Here is a 15,961-nt window from a genome sequence, read left to right as displayed (position 1 = left end):
TTCTGGGATATTTCTGTACTCGAAGATTACAAGTTTAGTAATGACAAACCTGAGTCATCAAGAAAAATATTAGATTACATTGTATGTGATACTTAGAATGGTATGGTTTTTTTACAGAAGTTATTAAAATAAAAGGAATTAAATTTTAAAAAGGAATTAAAAAGTAGTAATCTGGAAAATATGTGAAATATTTAACAGAATGGTTAAATGAGGCACTTTGTGTAAATTAGTGTTTGTACACACACACATGCTTACATACATGTATAGAACCACACAAGCACTCACACACGTATGATTGCATGCTTTTTTGTAGGCTTCCACTGTAGGATGAATATTTATCATGAAATAGTAGACTTCTGAAAAATAAGATTTTAATTATCTTTTTTTAGACTTAATTTCAAAACTTATTAGATTAGCTTTTAATGGAACTGATCACCAACTCTTGAATAAACCAAATCTGTTGTTAATTATACTAATATATTGATGCATTTTGAACCCACCCTGGTATTTAAAAAGATTAGAATATGTGTATTTTTCTGTATTACTTGGCAGTTGATACAATATTTAGTTATTTCTCTGACTTAATAGTAAAATGGCTAACAGGCATTATTAAAATAGGTTCACTACATTAGAAGAATTGTTTATCATTTATTTACTCTCAGTTATCAATATGGAAAGCATTTTCATGTTAGATAGATCATCACACCAAGAGCACTATAGCTCTGTGAATGTCAAACACTATAGCATGGTAATTTTCACCGTTTAAGTATGCCCAATAAAATGATAGTAATCTTGTATTTCAGCAATTCTGTGTCACTCGCGTATATGTTCTAGGATACTTTCAGTTATTACATTTAACTGGCCAGTTTAGACAGGAATATTAATGAAGGTTTTATTGATTCCATTCAACAGTTAATTACTAAGGGCCTAATATATGCCAAGCACTGTGCCTGTCTCTGGTGAATTAAAGGTAAGTAAAACTAATAAATGAATCTCAAAGGCTGAGGGCTTGATAAAGTGTTTATATTCTTTCTTATTAGAGGTAGATAACTATTAACAATTTTCAAGAGGGAAAACAATATGAAGGATGGAGTTAGGGTAGATTCGGGAAGATTGATCAGTAAATAAAATTTAAATATAGAGGGAAAATGAAAAATCTCAGTTAATTATTAGAGTTTCTGCAAGGTTGACTTTTTAGGTGATGGATCCATTAAGGGATATTGGAGAATGAATGGTTTTCTGGACAGAGAGAAGCTTTGAGAGGAGTCATAAGTTTGGTTGGGGACTGTTGAGTTGGCAGTGTCTAGGGATACCTGGGAAGAATAGTGTACATGAACCCATGATAGGCTAGGAGGCCTTCCAGGAGAGAATGTAGAATAGTATTTACTAATGGAGAAAAATGACCATTTTACTTTTAAAAAAATGTGTTGTGATTTTTGTTTTGTTTTGCCTTTTCCTGTTTGTTTTCATTAGCCTACCTATTTTACTGTTTAGAAAATCTATAGGCCCTTAGTCGCTGCACCTCTAATTTGAGGGGGTTGGATTATACCACTGTTTTCCAAACTGTAAACTACAAAGTAATCACCTCATGATCTTGTTTAAAATGCAGATACAGAATCGGATGGTCTGGAATGGGTTCTGGAATGGGCTCTGCAAGCCTGCATTTCTAACAAGCTGGCAGATAATGCTAATGCTGCTGGTCCATGAGTTATACTTGGAACAGCAAGAGATTAGACAATCCCAAAGTTCTCTTCTGTTTTCAGTCTTGTCTTTCAGATTTAGGATTTTTTTTTTATTTAATAAGAGAAGCCAGAATTCTTATACTATACTCATTCAACATATATTGTTATTATGTAATTGGCAGATGAACCAGCAGCTGTTGGCAAATTTCAACATAACCAGTTATTAAAGAATAGCTCTGCCAGGCATTATAGTTCCAATTAGATTGTCCCCTCTTCCACTTATTTTTGACTGGGTCATATGTATTCAAATGTGACCTCTCATTTTATAATCTTTCATTAAAATTTAGTGGCTATCAAATTGAACAGTAGTTTAAAATATGAGGTGTGTTTTTCTGATGGTAAAAATTTGTATGGTGCCTACACCTCCTTGTTTGTAATGACACTGACATATACTTGTCCAAATAAATTATCTTTCCCGGGCTTATTGGATCTTTGGTCAGGAGGACTAAATTTCCATGATCATTTGTTTATATCACTAAAAAGTGTAAAATGTATCATTGACTATGTTATCAAGTGCAATACAACAGTAAGCTCTTAATTGTTCACATTATTTTAGTGTAGCATCTATTATACAGACTTTCAGCACCCCTGAAAGTCTGTATAATGATCGTTGTTAAGAGATTATGATAGAAATGAAGAAGACTGGGGTTGAGGGTTGGCAGAAGACATGACTAGGAGGGATGTTTTATAATTTTAAAGATGAAAGTACTACCACCGGAATTGTGTACAAAGGAAATTTCACAGGTGAATAAGCTTCTCCCTGAAATTAAGGAAACTTTGAGCCTCTTTGGTACCACTTAGTATGACAGGATACATCATCAAGGCTCACTCCATTTATCAAGCTCTTCTTCGATTTGCTTTAGTTCACAACTGTTATCCTAAAGACAGGAAGCTCAACCACCACTTTATGCTTAGAAAAGAATGGCTGCATTTCGGGGAAGTAAAAGTATAACAACTATAGTTCTATTCTGAAGGATGATCAATTACTAATTTAAATCAAATGCCAGTTTTCTGCTACCAAATGCTGTATTTATGAAAAAAACATTAAAATTCATTAGCTTTTTGTAGAAGGTTATTTACTACAAACTTTGCAGGAGGTAAAGTAAATGCCAACCTATAGGGAAATGGTTCAATAAATTACAATGCATCCACATTATGAGATATTATGTACCCATTAAAAATGAATCAGAGCTATAACTGGTAATTTTAAGGGAACTCCACAAGATTTAATGAATGAAAAGATAAAATGTGTATGATATAACCCATTTTTATGAAACAATAACCAAAAGTAAATTCTTTATGTACATACATATATTCATGTATGTGTGTGATTTTATGAACATGGAGTAAAATATACAGTGTATACAACATTGTTAACATAGTTATGATGATCAGGGTGATGTGGGCAGAGGGAGGAAAAGAGACAAGAAAAAAGAGCCAGTACTCCCTGTCTATGATTTCACTTATGCATCTTAATAAATAATGTCTATTTATGTAAGAAATGTAAAACAAAAATATTTTACAAAATGTTTTTCTTCTGACACATAACTGGTTTTGTACGTTGTATTCATCAAGTCAATTATTTATTGATTCAATTGCTGTTAATCCAATACATGTATGTAGAAAAAGAGATTTTGGACCAATACTCAAAGACTCTCTGGCCTTCACTACATGGACACTGATTGCCATTCATTCAACCAATACTCTTTGAGGGTCCTTCTTTAGGGTCAGCGCTAGTGGCTTTAGGTAGCAGCAATAATCTCATTTCTTCCTTCACACATCGCACGTTAAAAAAAATCACACGAAATTATCAATGTGCTTTGGAAAAGCAATGAAATAAAATGAAAATTTTAAGACAATCACATCTGTCAACTGCTTAATCTCCCTCAGCATCTGTTTTCCCATATAAAAATGGGACAATAACACCTTCTTCAAATGGTTGTTTCAAATACTGACAATATAAGAGAATATTTTGCTAATCATATCAATTAACAAAACTGTGAACCAAAGAAGTATAAATTGTTATTACATCTTCTCTATGTAAACCAAATAGCCAAAAGGATTACTGTTGTTTTTATAATTGACCCCATGTGACCGAAGAGCAAAGGTTATGCTACAGATTGTATTCAGATACTAATACTGGTGATACTAGCACACGAACATCCTATGTTCAGTCATCCTACCACTAGTCTATGTATCTTCTTTAAAAGATTGTTCTATTACTCATTATATGTGTAGAACGGAATGATCAAAAGTTCTGAATGTTTGCATTTGGTGTTTTTTGGTATTTTTTTAAAAATTTAAAAATTAAAAAAAAGATTATTCTAGGTATTGTTTACTAGTACTTATATGAAAAACTTATTTGAAAAAATCTTTTACTCATGAGTTAAATATTCTTGAATATATTTAAGATATTTTTGCATATTTTAAGCATATTTTATTTTTTTCTGTACAGGGAATCTATTACTGTCTCATAACCAATGTTTGGATTGAATTTTAAAAATAAAAACTCTTGATACTGCTTTGAACTTAAAAAAAAATTCAAGGGCTTCTCAGACTGGACTTTTTTTCATTGAGAAATTCTGGATGTGCCTATATTTAGGTCTTTTCTCATGTTTTAATCAGCTTTCCTAGAGAAGAATTCTTCAATCTCCTATCAGGAGAAATATCAGCCTTCTGAAAACCAGAAGGGGAAGAAAGATGAAGGTCTTAATCTTTAATACTTGAAACTTTCTCTTGTTTCAAAATGGTCCCTTTCCCTTCAAACTCTGCCTGAGGAACTCTATGCCTCTTTTACTCTTTGCAGAAAATAGACCTTAAGTCTTCTACAGGGTGGAGAAGGCGTAACATTAGGAACAGAAAGTAGGATGTCTAACTTCTTAAGCAGAATTTCAACTAATCCTTCTATATCAGTTCCACTTTCCAGAGGTACTGGTGCCAGCATAACCTTTGGAGATGGAATTATGCAAATTGGTTTGCTTCTTGGTTTTCCCACTGCTGATTTAGGATTCAGTTGTCTTGGATCTTCTAAGGCAATTAATTATACTTTCTTCTACTTTTAAGCTTCAAAATTCTTATTCTAGTGTTTCACTCAAGCCTTTTTTGTTCATGGGGGTTTATGCCTATTTAAAAAATCTTTTAATTGTTATTTTAGGAGTTTCATGAAGTAGAAGAGATGTATACTCTGTCTTCCATCTTTGACCAGAGTTATCTAGTGAAATCTTGTTGCAGTTTTAAAGGAATTACTGGACAAGGGAACAAACTAAGCTAAAACTCCTCTAAAAAATAAAATATTTGGTGAATTAAGGTACACTTTTTTTCATAGCCTAAAGATGATTTATTCTGCCAAGGGAGCATCATCATGAGTTCACAGATTTAATACTTTTTCCCCATTTTACTATCCATAATTATGGAGCAAAGTAGTATCCTAACGAAGCTTTAGATGGAGAAAGCATTTAAAAATTGTATATAGCTATGCTGTCACTGCTTTAGCCTTCCAGAGTTTGTAGAATCCATCTTAATTTATTTTTTAATATCTAATTGACTGCCTCATCATATTCTTGTCTCTGTTTTAAGCTTCTTTCCAAGGATATGTTTATGATTAAATGAGTTTATGAGATACTTGTATTTCATATTTAAATTAGCTTCAGGCTCTGATAAATAACATACAAATATATATTTATGGGAAATAAAACTGTTTTTGTATATTGGCTGCTGGACATACTTCTAACATTTTGTTAGCTAGCTTAGACAAGTGTGCTGTAGTTTTGTCTTTTCTTCTTTTTTCTGTTTAACAGAAAACATCTGTAGCTTGGAATGTCCCTTTGAAGAGATATTTCCAAATACTTTGTCCTCTTGGTTTTACAAAAAGTAAAGTAAAATATTTCCAAATACTTTGGCCTCTTGATTTTACAAAAACTATTTTCATCATTTTGTGCTTCCAGACATAATTTTTTATGAGTACGGTTCACTTGCTAAAAAAAGAAAGGATGACATTAAAGACTCTGTTCCCTTTTTAAAGCTACATGTTAGAATTATGTATTTTGAAATTCATCTGAATACAGTTGTAACTGTATTAAACAGCCTTTTAGAATATGAAAACCAAAACCCGGAATCACTGGAGGAAGAGATATTCTTTCAAGAAAGTGGTAATTATATACAACAGTAGCAGTTCAAAGCAGATTACCCCTAGTATTTTTTTTTTCCTATTTGTAAACTATAGTAGCACTTTAGAAAAAATGGATTTTCAGCCTTTTGAACTCTGAAGGTTTTGCCTATACCATTTCAAGCATGTTCACCAAGGAATGAGCAGCTATTTAAAAGCAAGAACAGTAGCAGTTAATAAATAGGAAATGATGAAAATGATCCTATAAAAACAGAAGAAATGCTTTTTCTTTAACAATTTTTAGAAATCATTATATCTGAAGTCTAGAATTCAGTAATAGTCACTAGATACATTTAATGTTATGTCTTGCCTTAAGTATTAGTGTATTCACTTAACTTTCTCCTTTGAATTTAGAGACCTAACTTCAGAATACTGTATGAGGACTCCCCCATTTCCCTCCATCTATTCCCATCTTTGCACTCTGTTGCAGCCCCACTATTAAACCAAGTAGCGAAAACTTATTCTGGGGGCATCCAGAAGAAAAATGAACAAAGAGCTCCTCCTTGCCTTTTTTGACTAAAATAAACTAGTGTAGAAATGTTCCCTTATAGTGTTATCAGCTACTTATTCTATCCTCTCAATGGCTCTTGAATATTTTTTCTGGTTTTTCTTTATTATTTTAGATAACTCATTCTCTCATTAGTCTAGGCTAACAGACAATAGAGAAGGAAAGTGAACTATCATTCACTGAGCTTACTATATGCTTAGCTTTGATTTGAGTAATATGGTTTACTCCTCACAACCATTTGGGGTAGGTGACATTATTCCTGTTTCCTAGATGCAGAATTTGAAGAATAATTTTCCCACTCAGTTAGGAAGTGGCAGATCCAGGATTTGTCTGATGACAAAGCCTAAGATTTTTCTCTTAAACTCATAGGACCCCTTGCTACATATACATTAGTCACTCCTTTCCAAACCCTACTTCAGGATTGCAAGAATGCTTTTGTACTTGGATATAAGCAGCAGTTCTGAGATCTTATATAAGCTTGTATGAATAAGCTCTAAGAAATAAGTTTCTTATTTCATAATTAAAGGAGATACTGGGTTTATTTGGTTTGATGAGTCACTTTACAGAAATCTTAACTTTTCTATATCAAAAGGCAAGATTATACATATTTTATAATCATTTTTGAAAGTTCAGTCTAAATATGAAAAATTCAGTATTTCATGTTGTCTTTGTATTGATGTGCTTTTGTTTGTCTACTTTGCGATCCCATTGGGGTTACAAAAAGAACAGGAACTTTATTATCAACATCCTGATATCTAATAGAGTGGCTGACTCGTTTGTTAAATATTTATTGAATAAATGACAATGAGGAAGAAAAGTCTCTAGTTGTCTGTACTATGTTGCTGTTCTTTATATAACATCCTAAGTAAAAAAGAATATGATTCAGAGTAGGTAAGGAAAATCTGCAATAAAAAACCTGATAGTTTTTCTAAAAAATATTAATCATAATTCTGAGATGGAAGTTCTATTCTCTTGTTCCTTGAGGTCAACTTGGGCTCTATGCGCTTTTTTTTATTTTAATTTTTATTAGAGAAGTTGTGAGTTTACAAAACAATCATGCATAAAGTACAAGGTTCCCATATATTACCCTACCACCTACACTTTGCATTGGTGTGGAACATTTGTTACAATTGATGATAGTATGTTTTATATTGTAATATTTTTTAACAGTAGTTACCTTTGTTACAATTGATGAAAGATGATTAAAATAGTTTTATCATCCATGATTTACGTTAGATGTGTTTTTTCTCATATACCACCCTAATATTCCCGCCTTTTATTAGTATTGTACATTTATTGTAATTCATGAAAGAACCTTCTTATATTTGTATTGTTAAGTGTAATCCATCATCTACAATAGGGTTCACTGTGTTGTACAAGCCTATATTTTATCTTTTAATTTTTATTCTGGAGGTATGTACATCTTAAATTTTCCTTTTAAGCCACATTCACCTATATCTTTCAGTGCTATTGATTACACTTACAATAATGTGCTACCATCACCACTGTCCATTTCTAAACCTTTCAGTCTGAATAGAAATTCTGTACAAGTTAAGCATCAGTTCTCCAGTCTCTAACCCCAATCCCTCTCCTGCTAACCTATATTCTAGATTCAAACTCTAAGAGTTTGCTTATTATATTAATCCATAGTGGGTTCATATAGTATTTATCCTTAAGTGTCTGTCTTATTTTACCCAATATAATGTCCTCAGGGTTCATCTCGCATGCATCATGACTTCATTCCTAGGAGTGAATGTCCTAGGAGTTCTATAGTCCTGGTCCTTATATTAGGATCCATTTTGACTTAATTTTTTTATATGGTGTGAGATAAGGGCCCTCTTTCATTCTCTTGACTATCGATATCCAGTTCTCCCAGCACCATTCATTGAAGGCACAATTCTTTCCCAGTTGAGTGGACTTGGCAGCCTTGTCAAAAATAAATTGGCCATAGATGTGAAGGTCTATTTCTGAACTCTCAGTTTAATTCCATTGAGCAATATATCTGTCCTTAAGCCAATACCACACTTTTTTGACCACTGTAGCTTTGTAACATCCTTTAAACTCAGAAAGTATTAATCCTCTGACTTCATTCTTCTGTTTCAAAATGTTTTTGGCTATTCAGGACCCCTTAGCTTTTCAAATAAATTTGGTACTTGGTTTTTCCATTTTTGCAAAGTAGGCTATTAGAATTTTTATTGGATGTGCTGCATTTGTAAATCAACTTGGGCAGAATTGGTATCTTAACAGTGTTTAGTCTTCCAGTCTATGAACATGAAATGTCCTTCCATCTTAATATTTATTCTTCCAATCCATGAACTTGAAATATCCTTCTATGTATTAGGTCTTCTTTGATTTGTTTTAGCAATGTTTTTTAGTTTTCTGTATACAGGTCCTTTAGATCCTTGGTTAAATTTATTCCTAGATACTTGATTCTTTATTTGCTATTGTATGTGGAATTTTTTTTCTTGATTTCCTCCTCAGATTGTTCATTAGTAGTATACAAAAGCACTGCAGATTTTCGCATGCTGTTCTTGTATCACACCATGTTGCTGAACTCATTTATTAGCTCTAGAAGCTTTGTTGTAGATTTTTTCAGGACTTTCCATATATAGGATCATGTCATCCACAAATAGTGAAAGTTTTAATCCCTCCTTGAAATGCCTCTGAATATAACTTGAAATATAAAGGGACTTAATGATAAACAGTGCTATCTTTGCCTATTGTTGTCATAACCTTATAAGATAATTATAAAGTAACTTTCCATGTTTATTTGTAAGTAACACAAAATATATGTTAGCAAAACAAATATAATAAAAGCAATATATTAAACTGAAAGAAAACCTTTTATATTTACCTTGGATATAGAAATTTTACCTTCCTAATTTTTTAGATTTATAATGGGAATTTACTTGAGAGAAATATGTCTTTAGCATTGGAGGACAGTGAAAAACGGGAGAGTAGAATTATATGGATAATTCACTTAAGCGCAGATTAAAATTTGATTGCTTTTAAAGAACCAGAAGGTGGATAGATTTTATTTTAGAAGCACTAGCTTTGTTTGTTTTGGGGGGCTCTAGGATAAATAATACTAAACTCTCATTTGAACTGCAGAAGCAGATATCTCAGGCTATTATTAAAAAAAATTGTTTTTGTTTCCTCTTTTAGGAAGACAATAAGGAAGGAAATTTTAAGGAAGTTTCTGACTACCATCTTTTTGGAATATGACCTATACCAGGATAATATTGATTTATAACAAGTTTGCAATCCTATTTAAAACGCTTTCTCAGAAAGATGTTATTTTAGTATTTTAGTTCATCTCTGTTCTGTGTATTTTTAACGTGTGGTAAATGTCCTTCCTAAGAATGAAATTGATTATATCCTTTCTGATTTTAGTGTTTAATTATGCTCCCATGGGGCTACTTTCAGAAGAACATGACACTGACACTGGAAGTCCCTGTGTCTTTTGGCATCAGTTTTCATTCACTTCAGTGCACTTTCTTGCCTGTCCCTTCTTGCAAAGACACTGATGCTATGGTCATGCCTACTTGGATCCATTTCTGAGTTTTGCTTCAGGAGGAAAATAGTGAAATTATCATAAAAGTAAAACACTCTTCTCTCTAGCTTTTAAAACATGTCACCAAAGCATGACTCAAAACTGAGAACATGATTTCTAGAGTAGTAGTTTATGACTTATATGTTCTATATTTTGCAAGCATTTCTTGCACAGACTGAACAAGCAGGCACAGAAACATGTGTAAAAGGAAAGAGCAGGCCTTTGATCTGTGGCCAGAAATAGCAGAAACATGTTCTGTGCCCTTCTGCCCTGCCTGGCTCAAGCTCTGGAATCAGATCTACTTTAAATAACTCAGGTCAGCCCTAAATGGAGCTTTCCTATTAAAAGACATGAATGCTGAAGTATATGAATATCTTTATTGCTCAACCTGAAGAGAAAGTGTTAATATGGAAGTTTCACATATAATGGGATTGACCCATTGAATATACAATGTGTTCTAATAGGCTTTGAGGTTTATTTTCCCCCGTTTTTTTGTTTGTTTGTTTGTTTGTTTCTACAGGAATAATGAAAGTGGCTTCAAAAGATAAATAAAAACAAATTTTTCCTTCTAGGGTAGACATGCTTTTGGCTAGTTCTCTCTGGTGTTACTAGTTCATTCTTTATGTTCAAAAGTTTAATTTTTTGTTTTCCAAGTGACTCACAGAGATTAGCCATAGCTTATTTAAACAAAGAAGACACATACACAAACCAATAGTTTTGAATTTTTTTCAGAAAGAATTCACTTGCTTACTTTTCTTTAAAACATCTTTCCCATTTCATTGAGGCAGATTTGGAAGTCAAACCAGAAACTTCAGGCTCTACTACGATGGAAAGCACTTTGTTGGGGAGAAACGCTTTGAGTCCATCCACGATCTGGTGACTGATGGATTGATTACTCTCTATATTGAAACCAAGGCAGCAGAATACATTGCCAAGATGACGATAAACCCAATTTATGAGCACATAGGATACACAACCTTAAACAGAGAGCCAGCATACAAAAAACATATGCCAGTCCTGAAAGAAACACATGATGAGAAAGATTCTACAGGCCAGGATGGGGTATCAGAGAAAAGGGTAAGCTACCGTGAAACCACACTTTATCTTTTTCTGTTTGGGGTCCTTTAAGAAACCCGTTATTGCCAAAAGAGATTGACTTCTCCACAGTGCTATGAAAAGGATGTGCATTTTTCTAATGTCTAGCTGCTATGGTGCCAAATTTTGCATATACCTACTTCTTATTCGGTTAAAGTATGTCAGGTATTTTTCATACTCCAAATTATTTCCTATTTTATCAGCTTCATAATTTTAAAAATGTATTAGAAAAATGGCTCTTAGTAAAAAAGTTCAAAGGTTTTGGTCAGAAATAATACTAGTGAAAAGAAAAGATTGGTACTATTACATAAGAAACTGAGGGGATTGCATTATTTATCAAGATTACATTTTGTTTCTCTTAAAGATAATTCACTTTATAAATAGTTCTGTTCTTTAACGAAATGCTATAAATGTTTTTTTTAATACACCTTTTGTACTATTTGGGGAATCAGTCATTTTTGAGTAGAAGGAGGATTTACCTTTGTATGGATTGATAAGAAGTAATTGAATCAGGAAGCTTTGCCTTAATTAAAAAAGACCATTTAAGTTTTTAAGTTGTGTCATATTTTAGTTGCGTTGTATTTAAGGTTGACATCAGAAGTTTTCATTCCTTGGGATTAAGATCATTTTACTTTAAAATTTGTTCCTGGACTCCCCCACTACCAAGAAAAAGAGTAAGGGAATATCCTCACAATCCTGTGGTATTGGGTGGGGTGGGGGAAGGGGGATTTTGTGTATTCTTACTGAAACTATTTTTATTCATTCTTATATTTCCAGGAATCTTTAGTTGCTATGTTTTAAGTTGTAATATTGTATAGTGGTTTTGAGCTTGGATTCTATCGCCAAATATGTATGTGTCCAAGTTCTACCACTTTACCAACTGAACAAACCTGGGCAAGTTACTTAATTTCTCTGTGCTTAATACCCTTATTTTTTTTTAATGGTAATAATAATTGAGTTGTGAGAATTAACTGATACAGTGTGTGTTGTAAAACACTCACACAATTCTTGTCACATAGTAAGTACTAAGTGAGAGTTTTGTGGTAATGTTATAACAGCCATTTTACCTCAGAGCGTCATCCTAAAATACTTCCAGTCATCTGGGAGTATTTAGGTATGGAACAGTAATTTGATAGGTTCATTGTCCAGCCCAAATTTCGGTTTCTGGCAGCTCTCACATATATTGGCAATTTATGGATCCAGAGAAAGCAGCATTTTAAATTATGGACTGTAGGAAATTTGTAGAAAATGGTTTTTCATATACTTATATTTGTAAGGAGCCACAAATCCTTTCTGGAAGTAGCCAGAATTTAAAGTCCTGAATACATGCTGTATTTAATATTATTCTTTTCACTCTCTAGTTCCCATTTTCTCATTTTTGGTTGATTTTTCCATTCACAGCATTTTTCAATAATGCTTGTATTTAAATATCTAATACTGGTATTACATTTTATTCAGATGTGCTAGTATATTCTAAATCAACATGTGTAAAATCTTCTAAAGTGTGTGCATATGAGTCTTTCAAAGTTCATAAACTAATGATGATCTTTGTTAACGCGTCCTGTATATACTTTCCAACATCGGTGGGGTTTGAGCTAAAGACATTTAGCTATTAACATAGGGCTAGTCATTTAATTTTGTAGAGCCTTAACTGCCCCCCCAGGAAAGTGAAAATAATATTCACAGAGGCAGAAGACTGAGTTAGAGAATGCCATAAAGATCCCTTTAACTCTAGAATACATGATTCCCTGTGTATTTTGACAACATTACATTTTGCATTATCTTGATTCTCTTGTTCTGATGACCAGTGATTGCTACATACAGTGACATAGCTGGCACTGGGAAGTATCTCCCTCTAGCAGTACATAGATATGAATCATCTTAAAAATTACTCTTTGATTTAAACTGCATGCACCTTACATCTAGCTGGCTTAAAATTTACTCATTCAAAAATAGATTTATTTTATTTACAGGTGTCATCCAACAGGACAGGGATGATGACCTGTTCAACAGCTTGAAACATTGATTCCCTGTCACAGTGGATGACATTTGTAAGTAAAGATAATCATATTTAATTGGTTTCAAATACCTGCTGGCACAAATATGGTTTAATAAATATTTTACTGGGTCCTGAATAGCTAGAAACTCCTCCACTTTCACCTCAGAGGCAAAAAGTGTTGGCTTTGCAAGAGTTAGAATGTTGTTATGGAAAGGACACTAGTATTAGAATTAAGGTATTAATTAAAATTAGATTTAGAACAGAAGTTGAGTTTCTGTGTTATCTTGGGCAAACTGCTTCACATCTCTGAGTCTGAACTTTCCCACCTTTAACAGGAGGAATTTGATTTAGATGTTCTCCAAATGTGGTTCTTATAGTCTGTGTTCCTTCCAAGAGTATAGGTGTTGCAAAAGAGATGCGGCACAGTACTAGAAAGAGCACTCATGTGGGGTCTTAAAAGGTGAGATCTGCTTTTAGCTTATCTGTCAACTAATTATATGACTTTGGGGAAATCACATAGTCTCTCTGGATTTCAGTCTCTCCGTATTTAAGATAAAAGGTTTTTGGCAAAATGTTAATTTCACAAGTTTTAAATAAATATTTGCTACAAAAAGCATTCTGAGCTCAAATCAGTTGGATAAAAATTAGCTTTAAAAAATAAGTGCTTAACTTTCTAAAGACTTTTTCAGCTTTATTAGTGACCTAATGGGCAATATTACTCATTAAAAATACTCCTAAGCTTATTTGCATGCACATATTAACCCCCAGCCCCTACGCACATACTTTTAAGATGTTTTGGAAAATAATGTTTCGTGAAACTGACTTTGGGAAATTTTTAGCCAGTTGGTATCTTAACGTCTTTCCTTGTTCTAAAGCTGTATAGGGTGAGAATTTCAAGTGTATAGTTTGCAGTCCAGGGTGTAAGTTGTATATCTGAGTGCCTATGGAAAGTTGGCAGGATGGTTTTATGGCCATGAAGTTTTTGTGGCAGGAAGTGTGTTCTGAAGTTTCTTCATTGTTCCTAGGACAAATGATGATCTATTGTTAAGAGTAAATTTTTTTTTCCCAAATGATGTCTATGTCATTTTTCTCATTAACTATTTAAATAGTTTCCTTAGCTTGAAATATCAATTGGAAACTTAAAAATAGCTAGGTAGGTAGATAGACCTTGAGAAACATTTAATCATGTACTGCTACAACATGTTGAAAAGCCAGACTTCCTTCTTTCCTAAAAAGGTTTGGCTTTGGCAGTCCAGACTGGCCAAGAGCCCAACTTTTATTAGTTTCTTCTTTTTATTTATCTTGGAACTATATTTGAATCGTTTCTTTTTTCCAAGTAATGAATATAATGTTTGAGAGAAATTGGAACAGTGGCCAAATGCAATGGTTTTTTTATGATCATTTTACACTGATTAATAATATAATTTTAAATACCCTAAAACCATGCTTTAGAAAATGTCCCATATAACTGTTAATAATACCAACCCTCAAATGTAATATATAGTTTGCATTTCAGAGATGATGCTATGAGTGAGAGCTCTGAATCTAGCCAGAACCTCTTTACTTCTGGGTTTAATAGTCTAACCTCCAAATCTATCTCACACATAAGAATGACCTGTGGTGGTAGGGGTGTGCAAAATGATGTGTTAGTTTTATGGAACTTTGTCAAGCTAAATAACTTATGTGTGTTTGTGTATTATTTCCCTGGAAGATTGAAATGAATGCAGTGCTTAACATAGGAAGAGTCAAGCAGCCCATATTATTTGTATAGAATTACAAGAGTTTAATAAATATTAAGATGAACTTTCTCAGATTTAAATTGCTAATGTAATAACCCAGCAGATCACAGAAAATACTTTTATAGACAAGAATATTAATTTTTCAGAATCATGGTTTAAGAATTAAAATTAAATTCTGCCATTCCACTCCAGTTTTAAGGCTTTAATCCCTGTGTTGTTTCACTTCTGATTCAACAAATTGAGTCTTATATAAATAGTTATTGACTTACTAAATAAACATATGAATAAATAAAATGAATCTATTTCATGAATTCAGCCCAATCCAAAGGCTCCGGTTCTGAGACTGAGAAAGACAAGTATAGTAATCTAACTTGGTTTGCTACTTTATATTTTTCTTTTAAAGAACTCAAAACCCTGTGAGGTAAGGAAGACCATTGTATTTTTCCCTCTAAGAACTCATAAAATTTTTTCATATGTGTGTTTCATCACATCCTTAGAGTGGCCTATATGGTGGAAAGGGCCATTCCTCATTCCACAGAAGAAGCATCCAATTTCGCATCCAGTTTACAGAGAAATTGCCTTTAGGACATGAAATAGTTATGCGGGGAGTGGCTAGAAGTACCTCTTTAAGTTTATGTTCAAAGAGACCAGGATGGTGGAGTGACATCTCCCCTAGCTCCTGACTGTCAGTAGTGTATAGGGACAGTCTAGACCCCATCAGAAAATGCCTTGATGTAAAGATTAAGGACAACTCAAATGAGGCCCAGGAAGCTATTTGTGCGACTCTCCTCTGCCCTTATATCTTATCACCCTCAGAAAGGATTAGTAGTTGGAAACCATTTGGAAAAGCAAATGGAAGGAGGAAGATGGAAGGTAAACATCAATTCCTCATCTTCAAAGAACCAGGCTAACAGAAGACCAAACTGTAATTTTCCAAGCCAACTGCAGTTTTGGATGATTTTTTTATATGGGCAATTAAACAAATAAAGTAACTCTTAAATAACCCACTTGAGGATTAGGAAAAGGAAATATTAGAAAATTCTTTCCCAATTGCTATTTCAGTCTTTAGCATGTTATTTTGACGAAGAAGTAATCTTTGGTGGCAAATCTCCATCCATTTAACTTTTTTTTTTTTTTTTTTTTTTTTTAAAGGAAAGACA

General features: G+C 33.0%; 1 protein-coding gene across 8 annotated transcripts in view; it reads left to right on the top strand.

The window, feature by feature from the left end:
• Nucleotides 1–15,961, top strand: part of CHN1 (chimerin 1) — a 211,851-nt gene that overhangs the window by 126,901 nt on the left and 68,989 nt on the right. For 6 of the 8 annotated variants that reach the window (XM_077154198.1, XM_077154197.1, XM_077154195.1 and 3 more), the window contains one exon: nt 10,757–11,045. The exons of 1 other annotated variant lie outside the window; for it this stretch is intronic. In XM_077154198.1, coding sequence (XP_077010313.1) covers nt 10,757–11,045 — 289 coding nt within the window. Of the gene's footprint in view, nt 1–10,756; nt 11,046–13,043; nt 13,115–15,961 lie in introns of those variants that run through there. One more of the 8 variants, XM_077154202.1, reaches the window with a different exon arrangement.

This window comes from Tamandua tetradactyla, chromosome 3 (genome assembly GCF_023851605.1).
Source record: "Tamandua tetradactyla isolate mTamTet1 chromosome 3, mTamTet1.pri, whole genome shotgun sequence".
NCBI classification, from domain to species: domain Eukaryota; kingdom Metazoa; phylum Chordata; class Mammalia; order Pilosa; family Myrmecophagidae; genus Tamandua; species Tamandua tetradactyla.
This window is presented reverse-complemented; position numbering and strand designations above follow the sequence as displayed.